The sequence below is a fragment of the Spea bombifrons genome, chromosome 1, assembly GCF_027358695.1.
Source record: "Spea bombifrons isolate aSpeBom1 chromosome 1, aSpeBom1.2.pri, whole genome shotgun sequence".
In the NCBI taxonomy this organism is placed as follows: domain Eukaryota; kingdom Metazoa; phylum Chordata; class Amphibia; order Anura; family Pelobatidae; genus Spea; species Spea bombifrons.
The window spans coordinates 45,144,441-45,165,437 of NC_071087.1; the positions used below are offsets into that span (position 1 = coordinate 45,144,441).

General features: G+C 39.2%; 1 protein-coding gene across 1 annotated transcript in view; it reads right to left on the bottom strand.

Annotated features, from left to right (window-relative positions):
• The window catches only part of ELOVL6 (ELOVL fatty acid elongase 6), a 40,638-nt gene extending 21,189 nt beyond the window's left edge, over nt 1-19,449 (bottom strand). Inside the window, exon 1 of the mRNA XM_053461500.1 lies at nt 19,250-19,449. Coding sequence (XP_053317475.1) covers nt 19,250-19,338 — 89 coding nt within the window. The 5' untranslated portion in view covers nt 19,339-19,449. The remainder of the gene's footprint in view (nt 1-19,249) is intronic.
• Between the last annotated feature and the right edge of the window lie 1,548 nt (nt 19,450-20,997).

The window sequence follows — 20,997 nt, forward strand, 5'->3', positions numbered from 1 at the left end:
GTAGACACCTGCACCAATTTGTGAATTAAAATCAAATGGTAGAAAAATAGTCTGTTGTCCTCTGAACCTGTAATAATTTCCTGCAACTGACATTTTAACCCCTTAAGGTCAATGGGTTGTCCTTAAACCCATTCATGACAATGCATTGTGAGCTCATAAATGTACAGGCTTAGTCATGAAGGGGTTAATCTTGTATATAATAATCTAAATGATGCAACAATTCTTTTTTCCCCAGGTATGCTTTAAAATATAGTATTTTTTTTTAAATGGTGAATGCTGCAAGAGGGGGTCATTTTCAAATAAAATATTGTAATGCTTGTTTTCTTTTTTTAAATTGCAAACTGGATTTTCTTGTTCTAGAAGGTGAGACCTGTCTCTCCTCCCTCGCAGTTATATCATACTTGCAATTTAACACTGCATTCAGTGTGGAACTGTGGAGTTTACAGCTGATGTCACACATAATGTCACACTTACTTCGACAGTTAACAGTATACCAGGATTCAGAGAAATGCAAATCTGTGCCAAGCAGTTATCTGTGTTATAAAACACTACGCGGTGTGATGGAATATACATAACCCTGTAAGGTTAAGATTATAAATGGCAAACCCTGAAAATATATTTTCAATATTTCTTGATATATATTGACAAGATGATAAAGTGATGGCTAAATAATTGCAACAGCTCACGCTGTTTTCCTTTTGACCTGTTTTCTTTGGGGTCAATATGCTCTTTTTATAATGATTTCTGGCAAAGATTTTAGCCATGGGATCTTCGTCAGAATTCTGGAACCACCTTACAAGTTCATTTAATATGCTTTTAAGCAGTGGCCGGTCTCTCTAGGGGCCCGGGTGACCCCTGTAACCACTTGTTTTTGTCTCCTTGTGCCGCTTAAAAAATTGTTCTGAAAGGGCCCTTCAGCGGACTGAAACCTGCAGGAGAGGTAAGGGGCTGCGAGCCCGAGGGGGTATGTATGTACATATGTGAGCATGAATGTGTATGTATAAGTGTGTGTGAGCATGGATGTGTATTTTTGTATGTATGTGAGCATGAATGTCTATGTATAAGGGTATGTGGGCATGGATATCTACGTATAAGTGTATGTGAGCATGGAGGCTATGTATACGTGTATGTGAGAATGGATAAGTATGTGTGCAGTGGCGTGACTACAGGGGCCTGCGACCACCTGTTCCTGTCTCCTCGCACTGGTTCAAAATTGTTCAGAAATGGCCCTTCTAAACTAATTAGAACAGGCACGGGGAGACAAGAATGTATTGAGCATGGATGTGTAGGTGAGCACAGATGTGTGTTTGTGTGTGAGTATGTATGTGTTTATGGTGTGAGATGGTGTGTGCGTTAGCATGAGTGGCGGTAGAGGGAGTGTGCGTGTTAGAAGAATGTCTTTGTGTGTTTGCATGAGTGTGTGTTAGCATTTGTAATTTGTGTAAGTGTGTTTACATATGTTTACCAGAGTGTATGTTGGATGGGGGCAAGGGGCAAGGAAGGCACAGACAAGTTGGTAAGTACTGACAAGATGGGGGTAAAGATGGCTCAGGCAGGCTGTTTAGGGATTAGGATGGTACTGATAAGTTGTTTGGGTGGGACAAAGGCACTCACAAGCTGTTTGGGAAAAAGGTGGCACTGTGTTACTTGCTGAAGTTGGGTGGGCCCCAGGGCAATATTTACACCATGCCCTTGTGGTTTTGAGTTACGCCCCTGCATGTGTGAGCATAAGTATGTATGTGTTTGTTAGTGAATATAAGTGTGTTGTAAATTGATGTAAGTATGTTTGCATATGTGTGTCAGAGTGTATAATGGATGGGGCAATAGGCAATGATGGCACAGACAAGGTGGGGGCAAAGATGGTACAGATAAGCTGTTTGAGGCACTGAGATGGTACAGAGAGGACGTTTGGGGGTTAGGAAGGCACTGATAAGCTGCTTGGGGCAAAGCTGGTGCTCACAAGCTTTTGGGGCAAAGATGGCACACTGTGAAACATATTGCCTGGTAAAGTTGGGGGGCCCGGGGTTATTTTCGCACAGGGGACCAGTGGTTCTTAGTTAAGGTCCTGCTTTTAAGTCATCAAGATTTAAACAACAAGCAATACTATATAATAATTATATATATATACATTAATTTTAATGATATTAATTATTAATCATACAGTTCATTAAGGTTGGTTTTTGCAGACCCTAACAGCTCATTACAGCATTGCAGAATATCATGGCTTAAAGCACTCAATCATATCAGAGCATCTAGTTTGTGATTTTCTTCCTGCTATATAATAATAGCTGGAATTTCTTCTTGAATACATATGACAATTTATAACTGGAAACCATCTTGGGTTTGACACAGAGTCTTCAGGTAAAGTTCTGCTTTCTGGTGTTTCTGGGTCACTTCTCTCTTTCTTCAGGGAGGTGGAGCACTATATAGCCACACCCACTCCCTTCCTATTACAATACAGTCTGGGCCTACTACTGCCCAAACACAGGGCTGACCCCACCTACACAGCCTGCTAGTCCCACCCTCTGGTGAAGCCATAGCCCCAGAAGAGTGACAGCTCCAGGTAGGCTGCCTCGAGAACTTCCCATGGAGGTTATAACAATCATTTAGTTGCCACACTTAATAAGTCCCTACAATAGATTTTTCATGATGAGCTGTTAAATGGTTAATATTTGTAACAGCCTCAGGGTTAGCTCATTCAGAAAGTTCCCAGGTATGTATATTACATCATGCCAGGGTCATAGTCTGGTGCATATTTAGCTGATAAGGTATTACGTGAACATTGAGATGACATAATCACACCAATAGAGGCCAAGCTTAAGTGCCAGGGAAAGCAGTTTTATGTTAACATCGTTTGTTTTCATCTGGATCGGAAAAAAACCAAATATGTCTCAATAAATAATGTAAATGAGCAGTTCAACAAAGAAATCGACCATGTTAAATTTGTGTAACACCTACTCTACCTCTGCAGAAACCTGACCTACTCTCTGAGTCAGCAGGAAAAAACAGTCATCTAGACTGGCAGTTTCTCTTGTTCTTTGATGAGAAAACATCTGTAAGCAGATGTCAGCGAGGAATCTCAGATGTGCTTACGCAACGACATATATATTTCATAATACACGCTTCAGGTATAGTATTCATTCATAAACCTAACCCGTAGCAATATACAAATCACCAAATCCATCAGGATGACACATTTATTGTCATTTACCAAGCAAAAATGCCAGCATATGGCTGGAAATGCTAGCGAGAGCCGGTGATTAACACAGTATTGGAATTCTGCTGATGTTGATAAACCCTGTCCTTTGTTGGCAGAATTCCTTAATGCTAATTGCAGCTTGCTCCGTAAAGTTGATTTATAGCTCACACTTAAAGTTAAACCAGGATAAATTATATCTAATAATAATTATAATAATAACACCCTTTTTGTTTATCAACCAAGGTGTGCAGTGGCTTATGTTAAATTACACTTTTACTGGAATTCATATTGGGGAACAAGCCGAGATCCCCCATGACCCTAGAAACAGGGTAACTAAATGATACGACTCGGGGTGATTATCAGCAGGCCTACCAGATGTTGGCAGAAGACCTGCTAAGAAATCCACATTGTGGTTTGCTTCCACTGACAAGGATCCCCCAGTGACATCACTGACAAGGGAAAGCTGGCACCTGTAGGCACAAGGGCCTGGGGCAAGTGGCCTACTGCCCACCCTGCCCTCGTATCAGCCACCTTCTGCAACCCCAAAATGTGAAAAAAACCACAACAGTGACTTTAAAAAGCCTGGAACTGGGGTAAAGAAACCTTAAGACCCAGTGAAAAACTACCACAACAGATGCTCAGCATCTGAACGATATTGACATAAACAGTAGCAGTCCACACATAATAAATTTCATATTATTTGATTACGCTAGGATACACATGCTGTATTCTCTATGGACCTGCTGATTACACCTTGAATAAATACCCGCACTGAGAAATTCACTGTAGTCCTGCGCCAGTGAGATTCTAGAAAAGAGGGTAGGAATGAAAAGGAGTAGAAAAGTATAAGCTGCTAAAATCACCCAAAACGAGCTGTTCCTAATGCCCCAAGAAGAGTTGATAAGGATAAAACAGGCTGGTGATAGCGCTGTGAAAAGTATCAGACTAAGAGACTGGAATACAGTTTATATAAATTACAGTTTTAATATACGGTAATAAGTTGATAAAACAATACATAACATGTAATATTGACAGTCAGTATGATTAAAAAGTGCTTTTTATGCACCTGACAAAAAATGTGCAATAAATATATGAACAAATATAAAAAAATTTAACTATACCAAAAGTGCAGTTTTTTAAAGCATTTATTTATTCATTATTTTATTTGTACTTTTGGTATATTCTATTTTATTTTTATATTTATTCATATATTTATTGCACAATTTGCACAGGAACAACATGAAATTGCAGTAATTTATGAGCAATCCTTATTTATTATGTTTTACTGAGAGACATTGATCATTATTTATCTATTTCTTAGTACAGATCATTTGTACATATAAGAGGTTTCATTTTATGAACAGCCCATTGATAGCGCAGGACATGGAGGCGTTGGATATTTGTTGCAATGTATGTTGTTTTTTTTTTTTTGTTTTTTTTTATAACTTCTTTATTACAAGGAGAAGACAAAGCATACAATATAGAAACAATGGTACACAGAGACATGGTGACAGATTAGATGCATACGGGTACAAGTAATGCACAATTCCAAAAACACATACAGTGCAGGTAAAAAAAAAACAAAAAAACACTTCCTCAATCACAGAACACCTAGCCACAACACAGATATGTCGTGATCCGTAACTAGATCAGAACCCCGGTATGGGGCGAAAACCTTTGAGGACCTGAAGACAATACCACTCCGTGGTATTGAACGTTTGAAACAGGGACAACCTGGTGGCGTTATCTAAAGTTGCGATATATGGGGACCAGCGACTGAAAAGATATTTAACTTTGCTTTCCTTATGGAGGACAGCCTCAAGCCAGTCCATATGGAACAAAAATTGCAGTCGCGACAGAACCAGCGGAAGCAACGGAGGTTGAGGAGCAATCCATTGGGACAGTATTGCCCGTTTTGCCACTGCGGAAAGTATAAGCAAGAGAAATTTAGCCCTCGCTACAGGTGGGGGAATATGTATGTTGTTTTTGCTGCTTACACATGAGCTCATCACTAGATATTTTCTTTCTTTTCAAGCTCCTCCTGTCATATAGGATATATTGATCCTACATAATACATACTTAACGTGGGGAGATTTCGTAAATCCCAATCTCACTGGTTTATCAACCCAGACCTTCTTGCAGATGGTGATGGGAGTTGTTTTTCTATGGCTCCTATTATTCGCCATCTGATCTAGTTGACTGATGTAAGGTAATACGCAGCTTACAGAGAAGAAGCCTATAGGCCCTTGCGTAATTTATTTATTGCAAAATATTCAACTCATCTGCAAGCAGTTTATGACTTATTCTGCACCAAATAAAATATTTTCACTTACCGGGTACCGATCAACACATAATCACATTATAATACATGGATTCTATCCACTAGACATATGATGCATTCACTATATCATAGACATCACTAGCACAATCTCTACAGTATCACTAAAAAAAAAACGTCTTTCACTAAATTTGGCCTAGGATCAAGAAACGGAAGGGCAATGAGACTCCATTAACAACCATATGAGTAACTACCATACAGCAAGCAAGATCAATTGTCTTTGGCTCCAATGGAAGCTGAGCGATATTGAGTGTGCATGCACATGAAGTACAAAAATGGAATGGATCATAGTCACTAAAGGCAAGGGAGGAAGAAGGTGGGATTGAAGTCATGAATGCAGTTGATGCAAAAACTCTAATATGCTTTTAATTTATTTTAGGTGCTGACGTATGCCTTTAAGTAGGTGAAAACCCTCAGAAAAAAGCGACATTTAATCTAAATCATTTATTACCTTCATCTGTTGAAACTTTGAAAAGTATGAATTTTTTATTAGCATATTTTGTAAGCGCAATGATATGACAAACTGTTCTGCCGCAGAAAAAAAGTTACTACTGAAATCCATTATCTAAAAATTCTCTAGTGTCCTGGATCCGGATTGATGTGCAGCACTTTAGTGTCTATTAGACCTGCTTTTGACCAAGCTGCGTTTGACCGAGGGTAATAGAGGGCATATATATTCAAGCCTTCCTCTTGCTGCTTGCCTAATAAGTCACTCTATTCAAGTAAAACCGTAGAAATAATTATAGCTTTTTAATGTTCTTGTGCTGACGTACTTGCTTTCATATGATGTAATTTCAATATCAGACTCTACGCCTTTAGGCAGGTCTTCTATGTTCATGTGCAATATGCAATAACTGATATCTAACATAAACATATGTACCAATGATCCAAGTTACTCAACCATTGTGTCTGCTCTAAGTCCATGTTAGTCATAGCTGGTTCAAATGTGTTTTCTTCATTCAGCTGATTTCTATATAAAGACAGCTATTTGATTTCACAAAAATATGCAGGCCAGAGTTTTCGTCATCAAACATAACCCCTGGCGATTAAAAATGGTCTACCAAATGAACAATGACTGTTGCCTTAGTTGACCGCCTGACTCATGTAAATCTGGAGCCTAAAGCATCTTCTCACAAAGGTCTAGTTAAATGTCACACTCAGGAAACTGCTTCTCAATTCCATCAATTTATCTTTTTCTCCATTTATAACAATTTTGCCAGATATGCAACATCCCTTTGCACAATGTGCTGCCCCACACCTCGGGAATTCACTTCCACCTAACCTCCAGCTTTCATGCAGCTCTCAATATTCAACAAAAATGAATGTGTGACTCACTAGGTTTGTGTGTAATGGCAAGCATCCATATGTATGTATGTATGTATGAGCACTGTATTTGTGTGAATATGAGTAGTGCATATGTGTGTATAAGGGAGTTAATGTGTATATGTGTGCGTTTGTAAGCTGGTGTCTGTATGGGCAGGTGTGTGTAAGAGGAATGTATGTGTATATGTGTGTTTTAAGCCGGTGTGTGTAAGGGCAGTGTATATGTATATGTGTGTATATAGGCAGGCATGTGTAAGGGATGTGTTTACACATGTGTGTATGGACAGGTGTGGTTAAGGGCAAAGTATGTGTATAAGTGCGTGTATGGGCAGTATAAATGTGTGTGTATGGGCTGACGTGTGTAAGGACAATGTGTATGTGTGTGTGCATGGGCAGGCATGTGTAAGGGCAATGTATATGTGTATGTATGGGCATCCACTGCGCAGATTAATCCAGTGGGGGCCCCAGTGCATTGCTTTGTCTAGGACCGACAATGTTGTAAAGACAACCCTGTCTGTCCAAGTCCTAAAGAAGAAGCACAAAGAAATGTGCAATGACAGTAGATGTGGTGGTCAACTTCCCTTTGCAATCAGAAGATTTCTAGTGGTGTCATCAACTCAGCATTGGCAAGAAACAGTGGGACCATGGTATACCCATCTACTATCTGAAAAAGTCTGGTCAAAAGTGGTCTTCATGGAAGACTTTAGGCCAAGAAGCGATACCTCCAACAAAAACACAGGAACTGGGGTACAGAAAAATGTCAGCAGGTGCCCTGGACTGATGAGTCAAAATTTGAAATATTTGGCAGTAGCGTAATTTGGTTGCAAAATAGCGATTTGAGTCCAGCTGGGAGAAAGGCGCTATATAAATAAATGGTGTTATGGTATGGCCCCCACAGAGCCCTGATATCACCGTTATTGAGCATGTCTGGGATTACATCAAGAAAGAGAAGCAACTAATGCTGCCTAAAACCACAGAAGATCTGTGGTTAGATCTCCAACCGTACCTGACAAGTTCCTTAAACAATTGCGTGCAAAAATAATTAAAACTGTTTGAACACTGTGGTGGTCACACCAAATATTGATTTGATTTATATTTTTCTTCTATTCACTCACTTTTTATTTTGTTAAATTATACAAATAAGCTAACATTAACATGTCTATTTTTGAAAGCATTCTTATTTGTCACACCTTCCTAAACCTTTTGTACAGTAATGTATATTTTTAAATGACACGAGCACATGTCTGTGTTAGCATGAGTGTGTGTCTGTGTGTCTTGGCACGAGTACATTTAGGTGTGCTAGCATGTGTACATGTGTGTGTTAGTGTGAGGGTATGTGTTTGAATATGTGTGCAAATATGTTGCAACTCATAGATGCAAAAAAAGGGCAGAGTTCACACTTCAAGATCTAAATTTGGAATCAAGTTTTTTTTTTCCTTTCCCCTTTGGGACAATACTTGATCAAAGTTCTATTGTTTTTTTACCTATACAGATATGGGTATGTTGCAGGGATGTACTTGGTGAACTTTGTGTATTTGTTCAGCCTGAGTAATTATGTAAATACGTAACTCAACAAGTACCTAAAGACAAATGAGGTATAAAATGGACATTAACCCTCTAATTGCCAACCACAAACATGCCTAACCGGCAATATATTATGTACTTTCACTCACTTGCTCAGTGTGCAATATAAATGTATGTACCACTGCAAAAAGACATTTACTGAAGGGTATGGGGACGTTTTTTGGGGACAGTTGTGTTTTTACTGCTATATCATGATTTTGTGCACGGTTTGCTTTAAACTAGATCTCTAGGTATGTATGTGATTCGCTTAACCCGTGCACATACACACACACACATATATATATATATATATATATATCCTTAGGTCTATTCATTAAAGTGCAAGTACATAAGATTTGACTGGTTTACATCAGCAAATTTGCAAATTCACAAAAGCTGACTCTCATTAGCACTTGCAAAAAAATCTTGGTTAATCTGGGGTGTCTGGGGACCCCTGTTTCATTTATTTATTTTTACTGGGCGTGTTTTTATGGTAGCTAGGAGGACTATTTTGCCAGTTAAAGGTGAGAAAATGCAGCCTGCATGTCTTTGCAAAAAAAAAAAATGTTTTGCGGGTGTTAGAATGGAAGGTCACGTGACTGGAATTGAGTCAGGTCAGTCGAGTTGAAGTAAACTCAAAGGGTTATTTTCCTTTTTTGGTTGAATGTATTAGTGAGAAAGACATTTGTGTTTAAGTCTATGATTATGTGTGGCCACTAGAACATGACTATGGCGACAGCCACCAGTGGGGACACACACATACCTGTCCTGGAAGAGGCACACATGCATACTCAGCATGTGATTTATCTCATTCTGGGACTGTACATTGGTGTGAAATGAGACTGCCCAGGCTGGTGACCACAATTGAGAAAAGATTATCTAAGGCCAAACAGCCAGCCTTCCTTCAGTCCATGCATATGACACAGTAGCGGGGGAACAAGGTTAAACAAAATAATTCATTTGACCTCTTATCAAAGAGCGCATCCCTTAAGTAATTTCTAAAATACATCAAGAAGCATATGGCATTGCAAAGCACCATTTTCCACCCTTCTGGAAGTCCTCTGCCTTCTTGCCTCCAGCCTTTAAATCTGCCGAGTTGATATGCTTCAGCGCTTGAGCAGATAAAGGCAAAAACTGCAAATCTAAAATCAACGTGGTACTATATGCTGGGCTCAGCCAAACTCGAGGCAGCACTGTTACCAGTGAGCTGGGAGGGGGGCAATCAATGGGGCAAATCCATAAGGAGGACACCACAGAAATGTAAGGGGATCTCTGGGCTATGATATGCATTAAACGGGCAAAAAAGGTTTAACTCGATTAAAAAGGGGGGCTGCTGTGTCTGTACACTCTTTGCGAGGGATTTACTTTTTGACAAAAAATAGGAACATTTTATCTATTAAAATGAATGCAACATGCGTGTGACTGAAATCCACCGGACATACTGTAACATTTCACAGATAATATGCAACGGTTTTCATAATTTAAACAATTAATCCAACACACAGGGAAGAAAACTAATTTATAATGTAATACGTCAAATCAAAGAATGTGAGAAATAACTGCTATTTGATCTGACCGCTCATGTTCTTCTTTGAATTAAAAACCATTCCAATTATTTCTCTAGATGAATTATCCATTTTTATAAGGATGCAACCTAGATCTAACTACGTCATATTTAGCAAGACAGTATACACCAACTAGGAAATGGCACAGACCTCAAAAAGGTATAATAAAACAATATTAGTAAAGCATGACCTTGAGTGACCTTTGTTGTTTAATATTAGTATTAAAGCAAAGTTGATCAAACACATAAAAAAATACCGGTATAACTGCTTTGTTGCTATTACTCATGAATGCAACCACATGCTTAATGCTTTATGGCAGACCTGTCTCAAGCGTTCATCTTCACCAAGGCATAACATAAAGGATAATACCAGTTTCTTTCAGGGCTGTTATTTCAATCAGATTGACTTAACTCATACAATGGCAAACTAATCTAAGCAAAAGAAAAACCTTCAAAAGGTCCACTCCTGCCCAATCTGTGCAAAACACATATCGGAGCCCATTTTGTATGGACACCAATGCATTTTTCTACATGCAAATTGGTGCATGCATTCTTGCAGATTAAAGGTTATTGGAGACATTGTTCTCAGCTGGTTGCCTCTACTGTAAGTAGGAATTCATGTATGCTTCCTGTACATGTTCAGCGGTAATCCACCCAACCTCAATCCTCTTTGAAATCAGTTGGATTAGCTGCAACTAACTAACCACATGGAAGGAAGCTGAATACTGTACTCCTAATAACTTCAATGGGCTGCGCTGTAGAGCCTGTGCAGGAAGTGTACTTAAGTATGCTTCCTGCTTATACTTAGATTTAGTGGAGATGACCAGGGGAGGAAAGCAGTCTAATTTCTAACTCCAATAACTAATGAATAAATGTCCCAATTTGCATGCAACATAACAAGTGTGCGCTTGTTGTGTGTTCAGAGCTGTCCTACTATCTTTCTCCACTTATGATGCTGAGAATGGATGCGCTTCTAACAGGATGTTCTGCACCAGGCCCAGACCGGCCATCTGGCACATTGGGCCAACGGCAGATTGGATTGGAGTGTGCAGTTGCTTGCTAAATATGTGTGGCCCCGAGTATAAAAAAAAAAGCATCCAGCCAGTGGACTCCAATATGTATTACAGGATGATATTCAACAATATTAGTAAATTACACTAAAGTCTAGCATTATATATAAAAAATTTGCATGTGCAGCTAAACCAATAAAACTATAGGATGCCCTTCCTCGTTTAGAACGTGATGATATTTACAAAGATTCATGGTAAAGTCTACCATAACACTATTCTAACTCACCAGCAACTCAAGGGTTAATGTAACCCTTTAGATCTCAAGTTTATCTAACAACTCACACATTACATGCCTAGAACCTTATGTGTATTTCTCAATTTAACCTTAGTAAATCCCAGAGTTCTTTTTTTTGTAACACGTCTGAGCTTGCACGATAGAAACATCTCAAGAGTTAACTCTAGGTTTACCGAAACAACCCCATTACACAAAAAGATCTCCGCAATAACCCTATTACTGTTTACACATGCGTAAACATTCTTGATATAGCTGATCTCTTTTTCAGATATGATCTAGAGAGGGTTTTGCATTTAGTTACCACGGAATGTAATTTTAGAAGTCTAGATATTAATTACACTTAAATACATAGGGTTTGGTGCATGCATTTATCAAGCGCTGCAGTGTGGTGTAGATTTTTAGCACACTAATGATCCATTCATTCATTCAGCAGACTGTTGAGTAGATGAGTCAAAAGTTTCAGGCAGACAGCCCTCCTCTGTGACGTAAGCCTCCATGGCTAATTTTCTGGCAGTCAGCACAGGGTTCCTGCATTTCCTATTGGTGCTCTGTGTGTCAGCAGACATCAGAAGATAACCGTGATTGGCCAGATCGTTACAACTGCAGCTGCTGTCATTCAGGGCTGCTAGTCTATACTATGCAGGAAGGGCAGGAGGATGGGGGGGGATGCTTTCATTCAAATGTTCATTGTTCAGGGATGCTGCAATTTTTTTTATTATAAGAGACGATTAGGTGAAACGTCTGATATATAAGAGCACATATTTAAAAAAAAAAAAAAATAAATTTTATTGAAAGCTCCAACGCATCTTGTTTAGTTTATCTGACAGATGTGGCTGTACGCATTACACTTGCAACCCACGTAGGTGACGGTACGCAATATAATGCTGTTTAGGCACGCATAAGGGGTTAAATTTGATAATCATGAAGAAACACTATACAGGAAGCAAATGCACACATCCACAATCCTTTTTGCACCTCTGGTGCGCCCCATTTTTGGGGGTATCTCCTACATAGGCAGCACTTTAAGGGTTAATAGAAAAAGGTTACAGAAAAGTAAAAAGTTTAATTTTCCAATATAGTTACATTCTTTTCAGTGTCGCAAGGAATTTACCTCCACCCCACTACTTAGATAACCATCGAATAAACCTGGTCTATCAGGTATGTGCGCATGCTCTTTATGCATGTCATTGCTGGTGGGTTCAGGAAAGAAACCCAACAGGCACCTGTAAACAGGACGGGGGACCATCATCAACAAATGCAACCATATTACCTTTTATAGAAGGTATTTGAGCACATATAAACCCTGGAACTTACTTTCTCATTCAATGTACTGTAGGTGGTTTCAACTCCCATAGTATGTTTTACAGATAGGGTACAAAGACCCTATAACACTGCAGGTACTCATTCGGAGAAATCTGAAGGGAACCTCTGAATTACACTCGGCAATGTGAAAAATGTTTTGGTTTCAACAAAGCTGAACGAACAGGAACTTCGGCTTAGCTAATGTCCAAATATATGTTCAAGTATATATCAGACAACGCACTATAAAAATAAATCTTCATTCATGCCATAATATTGCTTCTTTCTTTCCTTATGCTGTGAACATATATACATAAACACAAAGGCATAATGTATATACACGCATACACACGCATACATGGATATACAGTCACGTAAAACACACAGCCACATGTATTAACATAGAAACATGTAAAGACAGGAGACATGCTGCAAAAACTCCAACCTTAATTGCTCTTTGGTCTTGTCTTAGATTCAGGATAGTCATATAGATTCATACAGATACAACTGAACATAAATATACACACGCAGACACATTGCTTTCTACCTGCATTTCTGTTACTGTGAGTGGAGGCTGCTGGCTGGAGTATTCTGGCACACCAACTCTTTTTTTTGGTCTATTTTTCAAATAGACCCACATGACTTCCACTATCACTGGCTGTAACGTGTATGTAGAAAAGGTGCTTCTTTCTGGCTGATCCTGACACAGTAATTGGGAAGCTACCTTTGCCACAACTAATCACATTCCAGAAATTAAGTCTTTATATGTCTCTCTAAATACCCCTGCTGCAGACGTTCAACCCCATTTTGGCCCCTGGACAAGAATCAGGGCCGGCCTTAGGGGTGTGAGAGCTGTGCGGCTGAAAAAGTTTTCAACAACCACTCAGCCCCCGTTGACTGAGGCCTCGCACTCCCACCACAGGACTTCACCAGGGCAAGTGAACTGCAAAGAGGGAGAGAGGGGGTAGATAGTAAGAAGGGGGGAGGGGGAAGATAGTAAGAAGGGAAGAGATCGTGAGAAAGGAGGGTAGTAAGAATCTTGAAAGAAAGAGTGAGAATGATTAAGAATGAATGAAGTAATGTGTGGATTAATTGTGTGAATGGGTGAGAGAATTAATGAATTAATGTGTGGATGAATTGTGTGAATGCATGAGAATGAATAAATTAATGTGTGGATAAATTGTGTGAATGAGAGAGAATTAATGAATTAATGTGTGGATGAATTGTGTGAATGAATTAGCGAATTAATGAATGAAATAATGTGTGGATGAATGGTGAGAATGAATTGTGAGAATGCATTAATGAATATGTGTAAATGAATGACTATATAGGTGTTTTGTGTGCATCATAGATGTATAAGTAATGTGGGGAAAGGCAAAGATGGCACAGGCAGAGTGTTTGAGCTGTGGGGACCAAGATGGCATGGGCAGGGTATTTATGGGACAAAGATGGCACAGGGCGGGCTGTTTGGGCACAAAGATGTCTTATGCTGGGCTGTTTTGGGACAAAAATGGTTCACGCTTGACTGTTTGGTGACAAAAAGGGCTCACGCTGGGCTGTTGATCTATATCTGCTCACGCTATGCTGTTGATCTATATCTGCTATGTTTCCATACATTAGTTATGTATACCTGGGTTTGTATATCTTATTTAGTTGATCTCTACCTGCAGTGCTGTTTCCATGTGTTGTTCATTTGATCTATACCTGAACTACAGGGAGGAAGGAAAAGAGAGGTGTGATTTAGTGAATGAGGTGACAAAGGGACTCTGGGGGTGATTATGTGGGAGAGAACCTTTCAAAGTCACGGTAGGGTCAGAAGGAGGGAAGACAGTGTGGCAAATATTTTTTTTGGTGTGCTGCGGAGGGAGTGATTGCATGCTTGGGTGCGTGGATGGGGTGCAAAGGAAATAATTGCCTAGGGTCCAATTTTTTCAATATTTAAAGGAAAAATGTTTTTGTTACAAAGATTGCTGTTACCTGTGTTTTTCCTATATTTAATGTATTTAAGGTACATTATTGTTACCAGTGTTTCCAGTTATATATTATTGTATTGTACTTGCAAGGGGTTTGGAGACCCCTTGCTGCCAGGTGCCCGGGTCCAGCTGCCCACTTTTGCTTACTTGACCCTGCATCTTTTCCCTTGATGTCCCAATTTAACTTCGATTTAAGACTCCTGTTTCGTGAATACAAATAAAATAATCCAGCAGCCACATACTTGGTTACACTAAGCATAGGAACATTTGCTAATATGACATAGTAAAAATAAACCAATATCCTTTCAGGGACATTTAATGTCACAATTATAATTTTCTCTGCTCCCTATTTAGAAACATGGCTCATAATGCTTGGACCACCATGCCAATACAACATAAAAAGGAAGCAAACCAAACGCTCAGGTTCTGTAAGAAAGATAAAATGTGATCATGATGATAAGTAATGGAAGAAATACTTCATCACTCTTTCACAATGAAATCTCTAGATATTTACCACTTATTATGCTCTGGAGGCTGGTAAATATAATCAGCGGGGACAACATTCTCCAATTAAGACTCCCAAAGCACGCTAATTGCTCAGGTGGATTTAAGGGAGTCAATTGACTTAGTTTAATTAAAACTGCAATATAGCTCTGAAACTAACAGATAGCAGACAAAATGTCCCAAAATAAGCCTCTTAAAAGGGACACTTCAGCCATCATATGCACCCCAGCTGCAGCTACTACACACATGTTCTATTTTGCTTCTTTCCCTGTTTCTATTTAAAGAATGCATATTAAAGCACTCCTGGGCTGTCAGGGACACTACACTGCCTCTTTAAGAGTTTCAATTTAAGAGTTTCAATTTAGTAGCTTTTGTAGGTTAGGATTGGTGACATCTTGAGTGTCTCTTGAAGTCTGAAATAAGCGTCTGTACGTACTGTATATCAGAATTTGTAAAAAGCTTGGAAAATGAGAGATCAACTTTAAAATTGTTGAACCAAATTTAAAACATACAGCTTTTATATTGCAATGTATGTTTCTCTCTTTTAGTTGAAAGGCTACTTAATATGTTATTGGAATCGCACCTGCAGCGTCGGTGGTGGAGCTTTTTCTACTGCAACATGTGTTAAAAGCGGACAAGGAGCTGTGATCCATTATGTCTCATTTCCTAACTAAAACCATGTTGGTGCCAATTTGCATGCAGTAAAATACATTGGGGTCCATGCAATATTCCAGGCTAATCACAAGTTCAGATCTTTCCTACTGTCTTTCTCCACTTATGAGGCATAGAATAGAACTTGTGTTTCAACAGGATGTTCAGCAACAGACCCCAACTGGCCATTTGGCACACAAGGCCAGTGACAGATTGGGTCCCACGGTGTGGGGCTGATGGCCCCACGTTGCTAAAGTATAAAAATATATCCAGGCTTTATCTGCATGTTTATCATTTTAAGGCCACTGGCCTTAAAGCGCCAGGGCTCCTTAGTGATCCCCAGTCCAGCCCTATTGTACAACATGCCTGAAATACAAATAGATGTATACTTGCTGTTTTTTGTAAGACTTGAAAAGTGAATGCATAGTATGACTTTGGTCTGTTTATGTACATATATTATGCATGGGAACACCACATACTTGGGATTTTACTTGAGATTAAGGATACATTTGAACACTGTATTTAAACTGGCGTGTACCATGATGGCACAGGCACAAAACGCTAGGGGAAAGGTGGCACCTACATATCAAAGGCATGCATACCAAGCTCTGAAACCTTTAAAGACCCAGTTATTATTAATCATAATGTATATGGCACAAAAGGGCATTATTTCCCAAACCTTGCGTTACAGGTGACTTGTGTATCCCGCTAAGCTTTTTCTGCAAGAAGGGCTGAACTGGTCCTGCATAATGCAGAGCTGATAACAGTGATCTAGTTACTATTAATAAGTAAAGTTAAAGACTCAGCAAATTTATCATGAAGTTAGGAGTCAGAAAATGAATACATTCATAGAGATTAATAAGAAAAGTATACATTATAGAAAAAATTATAAAATGTTGGGACCATTACTTCTGGGATTTGTCAGTCCTAAAGTAAATTAATAAGTAATTTATAAAAGTGAGTTATAGCGCATAGACTAAGAACCATCCTGCCTGGCATGGTGTGTCAATAATGATTTGTTTGATTTTACATTTCTCTGTACGGCAACTTAACATTTGGTCTTATGGCTCACTACGGAGGTGACATTATGTGACCACAACGAAGCTTCTGACCGAATGGGGGTTTATAGAGTAGCCAGTAGAACTTACCGAAATCATGCAAATATACATTGCAGCAATTAAATATCTTGTTGTATTGGGGAGATTACTGATTTATTATGAGGAGGAACCCACAGCATATTTTGAAATATGTTGACTGAGGCCACATGAGCTTGGAGGTAAACCAGATTGACCATTGCAAGATGCTCCTTTACAGTATGCAATCGGCTTCTTACCTGAGACAATAAGAAGACAAATTTTAATCCTTTGGCTAGCTAGGAGGTACATCTGTTTCTATGTCCTATAATATTGTCAAAAGTAGTAATTAGAAGGAACTATCCATGTTCCAATTCCAAAAAGAAGTATCCACCCAGTTGCACTTGGCAATGGCACATCTGCAACATGACATATATTACCTTTCTGTGGCATCATCTATTTTGTAACATGTTCAAACTATGGTTGGAAAAGAAAACATATTGCGTTTTTTCAAAATCTCTTTTTAATTAACTATGCTCAAACAATAAAGTTTACCTAAAGTGAGACCCTACTAAACAAATTGCCCCTAAACACCCATTATTAGCATATGACACTATGGTGTTACAGGCTTCCAAACTACTTGATTACTTATGGCACACTCTACTCCAAGAAACAGTTGACCCAAACCTTCTACCTGCAGCTATTTTAAAAAAATCTACCTGATTCCTAAAGAGAATGTAGAATATTTAAAGTGTCTCAATACTCTGTTGTGATAAGAAGGATCTGTCTACTATTGTTATTTGTTGCTAAAGAAACAAATCAAATATATGTAAAAAATGTGAGTGGGTATGCAAAACTCAGTCAAAGAGGAATCAGATCTCAGAATGGTTTCTATTAGTCAGATTACAGTACTCAGCCAAGCAAGAACAGAACAAGGGCTCAACTACTACGCTTGAAATCTGGACATCTAAATCTGCTGTCAGAGACCTAAAAGATCCATTAGATTAACATTAGCATGTGGTGCGTGAGCTCCTGTAGATGCAAACTGCTTGGCATCAGGGAAACCTGTAGGGAGCATAGTTTAAACATTGTATGGATTTTACACATTTTCTATCAACGTGCCAGAAAGAATTACAAAATAACCACCCGCATTAAAAACTGTAACCATCACACTTTGACTTGCCTTATATGTAAGAGGTGATTAAATGATAGAATAATAAATATTTGTTTTACAGACAGGTGAGCAATGTACCCAAACCAAAAGGCCACTCTTTGAGCGCCATTGGCAAAGTAACACAACACAACATACGAGACAGTATGGTAGACTAGGGGGCTGTTAAATAGCCCTCAATGGCATCAGAGCATCACCCAGCCAAACTAACACAAAGTAACACAACACAACATACGAGACAGTATGGTAGACTAGGGGGCTGTTAAATAGCCCTCAATGGCATCAGAGCATCACCCAGCCAAACTACCACCAGTCCATAGATCAGTTATAGATTTTAACACGTGGGAAGTATCCAAAGTCAGGTGTCGTTATATATTTTGTACTCATCTATGCAAAAAAAAGATGAAATAATCATTTATCAAGGAAACTACAACAATGGAATCACACCGCGTAGGGGTTATTTCAGTAAATAATGTTAATTTCTGTGTTGTGTTTAATTGAAAGCACTGTCATACTGTTTTGATACCCGGCACATGAGTTACATGCAGGCCACAGCCTGGCCCAAGCTATCCCTAAATGAATGTAACAGGCATTAATTATGGCAATCACAATACTGAGGTTTACCAGAGACACCGTCGGTCTGTCCACGAGGTTATGAGAAGGAAACCGCTTACTTACGTGTATTGTGAACACACAACTTATACAAATGGGCCTACTCTCTCTTTAAATGCAAGCAAAGATGCTCAAGCATGGGGATTTGCTAGCTCTATGAAAAGGCTAATATCTGATAAACCAGAGCCAATGGATGAACCATACACACACATGCACACACACATGCACACACACACACACATATGTATATACATGTATATCTATACATATATATCCCCCTCCCCAAGACCTTGTGCTCCTCACTACACAAAGTGAGCATTTCTAGATAGGAATGAATAAGATTCGTAGCGAGCCCTGAGCTGAAGTACATAGTGCTCCCATTCATTGTATCCACCGGGGCCCCCATTAAAAGGCTGGTAACTGTACAGTGTTTACCCTTTCCATGCCGTAACGTTAAAGGCATGAATGCGAGAGTAAAGCACAACACGCTGATTAGCAAAATGTTAATGATTCTTATAGGCCGATTTTGTCTAATCCGGGATCAGATTGTGTGTGCGATAAAGGGTTTAATACAGCCATACGTGCAATGCATGGAGGGGCATGTACATCAGTGCATGCCTCTCCTACAGGAGATCGCTTCCATTACACCGACAGAATCATTCATATGCACTCACCAGTTCTCCTGCATCCACTTGATCGCTTCATTCTCATTGAATTGTTTCTCGAATTCGTATTCTTGCAAAGTCAACACTGACATGTTCATCGGGGCGACCTGCTGTGAGATACCTGGGGAGGAGAATGAGCCTGATATCCCTCTCGCCTGTCCCTTAGCTGTCACACAGCTCCTTCCAATCCCCTTGCCTGGGTGTCTCTGTGTCTCCTAACTGTACCCTTGATTTAGCATTGCGCTCTCTCTCCTCGCCCTATCCTCCTCCCGGGTCACACACTCGCCTCCTCCTTTCTTCTGCATCCACCCTAACTGCTCAGTGTAACGCTGCGGTCCTAAAGCCCTCACTCCGTGCACTAGGAGCACCTGATACCCACCCACTCACATACATACATACATACATACATACATACATACACACTACCACTAAGCAATCATTATATAGCCTTTTACCTGGAAGCAGAGGAAGCATGACCTGAGGAAAAGAAAATAATTTGTTGGGCTAGAAATGTTCACAAAGAAAACCAGGCATGAACTCAAACACCTAAATAACACTTTTACTCACACAAACACACACACACACATATATATATATATATATATACATATATATATACACACACACACACATATATATATATATATATACACACATATATACACACACACACACACACACACACATATATATATACACACACACACATTTTTTTTTTTTTCAGGACACATAGTTGCATTTAAAAAAATATATATTATTATTACGGTATTATTATTTTCATTATCTTATAAAGTGGCAACAATTTATACAGCGCTTCTTACAACACGTGTATTCAAGGGGTATGACAAGACTAGAATTGACAGACTAAGACAAACCGATACATTAGGTGGAGAGAGCCCTGCTCGCAAGCTTACAATCTAAAGCTTAGTCTCTTATTTATTCTCTCTTAAAGTAAAATGTCTCTTTAGAGATCAAGTGAATGAAGCCACTTACTTACCTCCCAGCCTTACTTTCATCCTTTTTGTGGCAGTATGAGAAGCTGCAGGTTGCTGAATGGTCAGCAGCATTCTCCCTTCCTCAGCCTCTGCATTTAAATGTAAACACAAAGCTTCCCAGTTTAACAAAAGTCTTACACTTACATTTCAAACCAGATTGATTTCGACCAGGAATAAGGGAGAAGGCAGCCCCACTGAACACCAGAAATCTGCACTTGGCCAACCATGTATCCAACATGTGTTTGGTACTCCAAGAATTAAAAAAAAGTTTAAACAGTTTGTACCTTTGTTTACCAGGTATAGGTTTAGGGTATGTCCTTTTTGTATATGAAGGCACTACAATACCCCACATCCAAACAGCAATATGAAGTCAACACAACACTCAATATTCTGTTGTTAAATTCCATGAAATGTTCCTAAAAATAATAGTTTGGCCTTGTTCTAAGTGACTTCATTATATGAATAGCCATAAGCGTTGACTAGTCAACCTCATGACTGTTACATTATTTTTGTAATTGCAATATGTAAAAACTTCCAATTTTAAGGCATTTTGTACATGGCACATTATTTTGGGTGGGATGCTCTAGTGTCCAGTGTCAGCAATAATAGAGTGGCTTCTGAGTAGGTACAGAGATGTACTAAACAGCATCATTTGGAAGAAACAAAGATGGCTTTGTGGATTTTGGGGATAGCCCACAAAAGGCTTCAACAACGTGTGGACATGCACGTAAAGTTAAGGTGGACACAAGCTTATAGACTTGT